Source organism: Podarcis gaigeae (genome assembly GCF_964106915.1).
Source record: "Podarcis gaigeae genome assembly, chromosome: 13".
Classification (NCBI taxonomy): domain Eukaryota; kingdom Metazoa; phylum Chordata; class Lepidosauria; order Squamata; family Lacertidae; genus Podarcis; species Podarcis gaigeae.
The window spans coordinates 53438880-53446335 of record NC_139689.1 but is presented as its reverse complement, the minus strand read 5'-3'; the positions used below and the strand labels follow the sequence as shown (position 1 = coordinate 53446335).

General features: G+C 42.4%; 1 protein-coding gene across 1 annotated transcript; it reads right to left on the bottom strand.

Annotated features, from left to right (window-relative positions):
• Positions 1-11: 11 nt before the first annotated feature.
• On the bottom strand, positions 12-6706 carry CHMP5 (charged multivesicular body protein 5). The gene is made up of 8 exons (XM_083709940.1): positions 6472-6706; positions 5314-5418; positions 4766-4812; positions 3899-3992; positions 3745-3816; positions 3256-3364; positions 1982-2094; positions 12-592 (listed from the first exon to the last, which is right to left on the bottom strand). Exons 1-8 carry the CDS (start codon positions 6538-6540, stop codon positions 542-544), a joined length of 660 nt encoding a protein of 219 aa, XP_083566066.1. The 5' UTR covers positions 6541-6706; the 3' UTR covers positions 12-541.
• Between the last annotated feature and the right edge of the window lie 750 nt (positions 6707-7456).

The window sequence follows — 7456 nt, the reverse complement described above, 5'->3', positions numbered from 1 at the left end:
CACTATAGAGATCAAGCAACCCTAAACGGTATATAATTTAGGTCAAAATGGATTATACAATGTAATCTCCTTTGCTTCTTTTTGTTACTCAGCTACATTTAAGGGCTATAGCAAATATATCCACAATAAATGGCAAATGGTAGCATTATTAGAAAATATGCATGATTAAAGCAAGCACAATAAAGTTAGCCTAAGAAATACCATCACAGTGCCCTTTGAAGTCCGGAGAAATATAAATCAAAGAAAACCATAAATAGCCCAAAGTAATTTTCAGAATAATACTACAACACTACAGGAGTGATGAAGCCAAATTTCAGAACTTGTGAACAGATCCCACTGCAGGAAAGAGTTGTACCAATTTCTTGCTGTTAATACAAAAGCTAGTAATAAAATGTCTTCAAAAGGAGGGGAATTTGTCACTCATTCACTCTACATTCTGTTATGTAGTGATATCAAGTAGTACTGGAAAGCTTTATCTGCACCACCCATGGTATTCTTCTTAAGAAAGATGAAAAGCAGCAGTCCTTCTGAGCTAGAGAAGTTATGTTGCAGGGATCTGTGGCAATCCAAATTCATCCACCAGTACACCATCCTATGAGAGGAAAAGCAAACAATTGTGGTTAATAGTATAAAGTATATAAAATATGTATGTTAATCTTACTGTCTATATCCTGAGATATCAGCACCAGCAAACAGTGAACCTACCAGTGCATCCACACTACAGGAGCCATTTGTTTATTAATATTTCATCAACTGTCATTCTAACACACTCAAGGAGGCTAGCAACAAAGGCTGATACTATGTTTGCTTGGCAAAGATAATGTAGAAGCACAACAGCTGGCAAGAGACCACCATTTAACAGGATTATCTATAATACAACCAAGATTTAGTTTGAGAATAGTCAGAGAAATATTTCATTTTGTTTTCATATATAAATGGAGGAAGAGTCAGCCTCATTTGTCGGCCCAATGAAGGTGTAATATAAATACAGGACCAGGGTGTTATACTGCATCATAAGTTTAAATTAAGCAGCAAATGGTACGTAGAAAGTGTACATAACATAAAAGGTTAAGGCACAAGGTCAATTTAAACAAACACTGAACTTTGCTTTGCACTAACCATAGTTGAGAACCCAAGCTATGATTTGAGCTTCCAGGGAAACCATGGTTTCAAGCTACCTGTCTGCTTTTATTTCCCAGCCTCTCAGCTTTGTGGGTTTACTCCTATTTCCATGGTACAGCAACCTTGAGGTGGCATGATGGCAATAGATAGCTTGTCAAATCAAACACTGTGCCAAACTATAGCTAGCCACAAACTGTGGTTTGCAAACTTACTTCATACCAGGGTTCTCATTCTGTCTTGCTGGCTGATTGCAAATCCTAATTTTTCAATTCCGACACCATGCAAAATGATTATTTATTAAATTTATATACCACCCTTCATAAGACGATCACAGGGCAGTTTACAACATAAAACCATATGCCAAACCATAGTTAAGTTTTCTTCAACATTGTTTGCCAACATTGTTTGCCTTATTGCACTGCCCACAGATGTTCACTCAATCAAATACATTACCTGGGAAAGGGCCATAACTCAAAGCACATGTTTTGCATGCAAAAGGTCCCAGGGTTTAATGTCTGGTATCTCCAGTTAAGGCTGGGAAAGATTCCTGCCGCACCCTAGAGAACTGCTGGCAATCAGTGTGAGCAATACTGAGCTAGGTAGACCAATGTCCTGACTTGCATTATAATGCAGCTTCGAATGTTCCTTTGCACTTATACCGCTTAATTATTGGTACTGAAGATAGAAATATATTTCCTAATAAATATATTATGATCCCCCCCGCCAAGATAATTAAAAAGAAAGAAAGAAAAGGATGAGGGCAATAAACCTATCCAAGCACTGTATTCTATTGGGTCTGATTTTGGTGACGCTGTTGTAAATGTATTGCGCATAATATGAGGTGGGAAAGAAGACTTACTTTGTTTTTTGCTTCAGTTGGCGTTCCTTCTGGAATTGATGGAACAGATGCAGCTTCATCCAGATAGGAGCTATCCTCATCAGCTAGAAGTTCATCACCTAGTGCCTCCAGCTCTAAAATTGTTGTTAGGACACAAAATGTCTATCACTAACAGGAAAACTGAGGATGGCTGAACTTGTCCCTGAACTTGAAGTAGTATTTCAATACCTATTGTACAGCACATAAAATGAACATTTCTGAAGAGATTGCCCTCAGATAGCATAAACTCTAATACTTGATTTATATCCCTCTTGAAGGAGCCCAGGAAAGCAAAATGATCAATAATGTAACATATTAAAACAAAATACACTTTAAAGATTCCCTTAACCGGTAATCTCAGGGTTGCCATGAACAGTGCCTTTCAGCCATCAACTGCCTAGTAAACAGGAATGTTTTGAGATTCTTTCTGAAAGTCAGTAACGAGGGACACAGATGCACCTCACCAATGGTTTATCAATTTGCACATCACACTAATGCTGGAGTCACCAACAAGGTGCCCATGAGCACACCTGTGCCAACAAAGTTCTTCCCAGGCTCCTGCAGGGTCTTCTTCCCACCCCCAACCCAATGGCTGCTGATATGTTGTTTAAAGGAAGCCATATATATTAACCAACAAAATACACTTTTCCAGGCCTAACTGCAGTCTTCCTGAGGACAGTATTCACTCCTGCAGAAAATATGTCTCCCTCTGCACCAAAAGAGATACAACAGAAGGCATATTTCAAACCTACAAACCTACTCTCAATAGAGAAGGAACAATGTGAGGATTGCAGGAGGGAAGGCAAGGAAAGGATCACGCAATTAGTCTGTAAAACAGTTTTGCATTGTGGCCAATGGAAAGCTTTTTTTCCAAGCTGAGTCACGGCAGAGGATGATCTTCATGGAGGTTGCAGCCAGGGAGGGAAGGTCGACATTTGTTACCCAAACTACACCCTCCAGGAAGACCATCCCCTGCACACAAAGAACAAAAAAAGACCTGGGGAGAAAAGTGAAAACTTTTTTCAAACCCTACTTGCTGACAGAGAGGGGAGTGTACACAGTTGTGGTGTGTGCATGTAGTGCCCAAAACAGTCTCTCCAGTTTGCAAATGATTTGCAAACCAAAAAAGTTAAAACGTCCTTAACCTAGATTAACCAATGTTAACCTAGTCTTAACCAATGCTGGAATTGAGCCTGCATTATTTGCCTGAACCCATTATGTCCTAGCTTTGCAGTTAGAATTAATTTGTAACTCACCTGCTTCCAAGTCTTCCTCATCAATTTCAGGGGTTCCATAACTACGACCCAATGCTTCCTGAATTTCACTAGCATCTTCCATCATATCTTCTAATTGGTCTTGCAAGTCCTGAAGTTTATTATGAAATATAAATCCAAATGACAGGAGGTAAGAGGTCTATTTGATTGTGAAACAATGGTAAGCATTCATTAGGTCCTATTTATTTGCCTAAAATGAACAAAATCTTTTTAATTAACTTGACTGGTATGCAGTTCAGATATCCATTCTACATTTTGCCTTTCTTTTTTGCTCACAAAAAGTTTTAACCTCATAAACAGTTTGGCTCATACAAAATACTACTGATAATATTTATTTGGACAGATATAAAAATAAGACACATTCCAAAGGGAGGGAGAGGCATTATAAAAGAGGTTCTCTAATTCAGATTTAAGTGTAAACATGCTTGTAGAGTCATCAGTGATTATTTTTCATGTAACACTGAAACTTACCTCAATCTGATCTATTTTTACTTGCTTGTAAGCCTTTTTCATTTCCTTCGCTCCCAGTTTCATGGCATCAACCTAGAGAAGTAGCCAGGTAAAATATTAAGACCCACTATAACACATAAATGCAAGTTAAAATTTAAATGAAAACCAAAGTTACCGTTGTTTTTGTATCTTTCAGAGACTGGATGGTATAATTGGCTTGCTCCATATTGAAAGACTGTTGAGCAAGGTTATCTCGTTGGTTTTCATACCTATGGTCAAGACACAAAGCTTTCAGACCCTGAGTCACGGTAACTCACAAACTAGAGCTGCTGGCTGTTCTCCATTCCAGAGATTACTGTTACTATTATACTGTATATTTATTTATACCCCACCTTTTTCCATGACAGTGGATCAAGAGCACTGTATGAAATCTGAAGTTTGATCCCAAAGAAAGGAAAAATTGTTTAAGTGGAAAGCAACAGCTCATCCTTTAGCATCCTCTTTGCATGTGCCCTTTAACTATGACAATCATACTACTAGGTGACACCAACTGTACTGTAGACAACTTTATTCTCCAGTTTCAAATCAGTGAAGGAAGAAGGTTGAGCTGAAAACTGTAAAATGCATTGCTTATCCTCCGTATGTCCAAGGAACATGGCTCCTCCTGCATATTGAGTTTCCTCCCAATGCCCCAACTTGGTGTCCACTTACATCTCTCTCTCTTTCTGCCAACAGGCAATGGTGCAGCTGGCTGGGACTGAGGCCACGGCCTCTGCTAGAAGTGGAAGTAGGTGGCTGTGACTATAGCCAGGAAACATCACAGTGTGAGAAACACCCCATTATAGCAACTTAGGGCTGGTGGGATTGCTCTTCCTTATTGCCACATTCTCTGCATGAGCCGTAGAACTTGGGAAACAGTCGAGTAGTGGCAATGATAGTCTAGTTAACTAAGAGAAGCCAAAAGTTAAGGGCATGTGTTTCCACTCCTTTCAAATTAGTACTCCATTTCAAAAAAAAATGTTGAAGAGAGTATGAAACTTACATTCGCTTCTGTTTCAACACTCTCAGGGCTTTCTGCTTTACCATGTTCTAGAGAAAAGGTAAAAATCAGATGTCAATGCCACGGATTAACTTCTGAGTGCAACATTTAAAAAGTCAAGATTTCTTACTTTTAAGATTTATATACCCTCTTTCCACACCAACATCCAAGGAGGTTTACAAGCACAAATGAGTATGTACTTCATGCAAGTCTACCCAATGAACCAGTAAAATTTGCAAGCCTAAATAACTAATGACTCCCTAGTATTACTTACTTATATATATTTTTGAACTCATCCTTCCTCTATGTTTCCCCACCTACTTCATTCCATCCTGAAAACCACCTTGTGAGGTAAATCAGAGAGAATGCCACTGGCCTATCGCCACCCAGTGTGTCCTACACATTAGGTATTTCTTGAAGCCCTGCATGGCACAGGCCTCAGACACTGATAAAACAATTGTGGACATTCACCAACATTTTTAAAAACCTGGAAAACTAGTTTTCATGTCACATGGCTTGAGTGGCCTCACCCTAAATTGTTCACATCTTACCTTTGCAGGCCCCTCCCTCATTTTCTTCATTTGATCTTTGTATTTCACCAGTTCTGCATCAAGCCTGGAAATTTTCTTGTCAATAGACTCTGCTCTGCTATCCACCTTTAGCAAAAGGAAAGATGAGGAAGAGAAAAAAAAAGTTCAGTTATGAATGACAAAAGAATCAGTACTGTCCCTAGCCAGGCAAGGTAACTTTTGGAAGCATCCCCGTACACATGCAATAACAGGCCACTTGGGGCAAGAGGTAAGCGGGGACCACCATTGCTCACTCACCTCTTTAAAGAAATCTAGTTGCTATATATGTAAACAAGCAAACTTCCTTTGCCATGATCTTGGCTTGGATCCAAAGAGCTACATAGACACATCCAAGGGGAGGAATACGCCCAGTGAGATATTGATTATCTTCAACACCTCCCTTTCTAAGGAGGCGCAGGTTGCAGCTATAACAAAGGCTGCATTTTTTCATCTCTACCAAGCTAAGCAGTTGGCTCCTTACCTCTCTTGCCCTGACCTAGCCACTGTGATCCACGTGACGGTCACCTCCAGGCTTGATTACTGTAACTCACTCTACGTGGGGCTGCCCTTGAGACCAGGGCCCTGCAGGATTTGACATCTTTCCACAGGGCCTGCAAGACGGAGGTGTTCTGCCAAGCTTTTGGCCAAGGCACAGTCTGACCCCCTCTCTCCTTCTGTAATCTTCGTAGAATAAATTGTTAATCTGCCAGGGTATGTGTGTTTAAATGCTTTTTAATGCTTCTCTCTCTCTCATTCTGTTTTTAGTTGTGTTGTAAGGGGGACAAGGCATAGTAGAGATGTAGTAGTAGTAGTAGTGGTAATAATAATAATAATAATAGTAATAATAATAATAATAATAATAATGGGCGGCTTCCCTTTGGGTACCCCTTCCAGCGCTCTGCGATTTCTCTGGAAAGCTCAGACCCTGGAGCAGCAGTCGGGATCAGGTGATCCACTGGCGATGGGGGGCCGTGATCTACTTTCTACCTCCTCACTCCCCCCCCCCCTTGTCAGGCCTGGCAAAGCGAAGGCTCCGCATCATTCCTGCGGGACCCCGAGGTGTGGGGGGGGGTGCTGTAGGCTGGGTTTCTATAGCAACGGGACGGAGCCCCGCCCCATCCCCGAAGCAAGGGCGCCCACCGTGCCGATGCAGTCCGTCAGGTTGGGAGGCGGCGCCTTGGGCTTCGACTTTCCGAAGAAGCGGTTCATCTTGGCGGGAGGCGCCGCGGGACGAGCAAGATCGCAGTGTGGGCCCCTCCGGGAAGAGCGACGCCGCCGACAGCAACACCGAACCCGGAAGCGACCGGCGGCACCCGCCAATCAGAAGCGCGGAAGTGGGGGAAACAGGGGTGCCACGTGATGCCTTACGTCATCGAAAGCGACGCCTTAAGGAAAGGCGGAAGGAAGGAGCCTCGCGCAGACGAAGCGACGCGCCCGCCCTGCCCTCGGGGGAAGGGGCTCTGTTTACACGATATATGCCTTATTTATTTACTGTGTATTTATTGTTCCCGTTTGCTTGTACTGCCCTAGAATGACGTGGTTGTGCCTTATTGAAACACCGCAGGTGGGACACGAATAAGTTCCGTTATGGGAATCCGACCTATGGAGAGGGGGAGAGACTGTTTGGCAATGATCGAGGAATGTTGTTGATATTATTATTTATTGCATTAAGATATCCCGCCTGTTTTTCTTCAAGGAGCTCAAGGTTCTCTCTGCCCCCCCCTTCTCATTTAATCCTCCACAACCCTGTGAGGTAGGCTAGGCTGAGAAAAGGAAGGGACCGTGGCCCAAGGGCAAAACCAGTGAACTTCACGATGGCAGAGTGTGTGGGGGGGGGATTCGAACCCTGGTCTCCCCTAGGCCAGAGCTGGACACTTTAAGCACTGTGGCACCCTGGCTCTCAAGCAGACTAGTTTGTGTCTGTCCCAAATCCTCTCTCAGCCTCTTTGGACGAGCTATGCTTGTAGTATTATGTTGAGGCTTTTCCTAACCACTCTCTCCACAAATAATGTTTAATATGCCTCTTTGTCACAGGGAGTAAACCAGTCTTTTTCAACAGTGGGTGTGTTACAGGATTTGAAAAATCTGTGGGCGCCAGTCACAAAATGGCTGCCCGAGAGTGGAG

Bases quoted from the DNA above. Each gene is read 5' to 3' on its own strand.
- CHMP5 (XM_083709940.1), bottom strand. From the start codon at position 6,540: ATGAACCGCTTCTTCGGAAAGTCGAAGCCCAAGGCGCCGCCTCCCAAC. The intron at 4,813-5,313 runs GTAAGATGTGAA...CCTTTTCTCTAG, and splicing joins TGAGGGAGGGGCCTGCAAAG to AACATGGTAAAGCAGAAAGC. The intron at 3,365-3,744 runs GTAAGTTTCAGT...AATAAACTTCAG, and splicing joins TAAAAATAGATCAGATTGAG to GACTTGCAAGACCAATTAGA.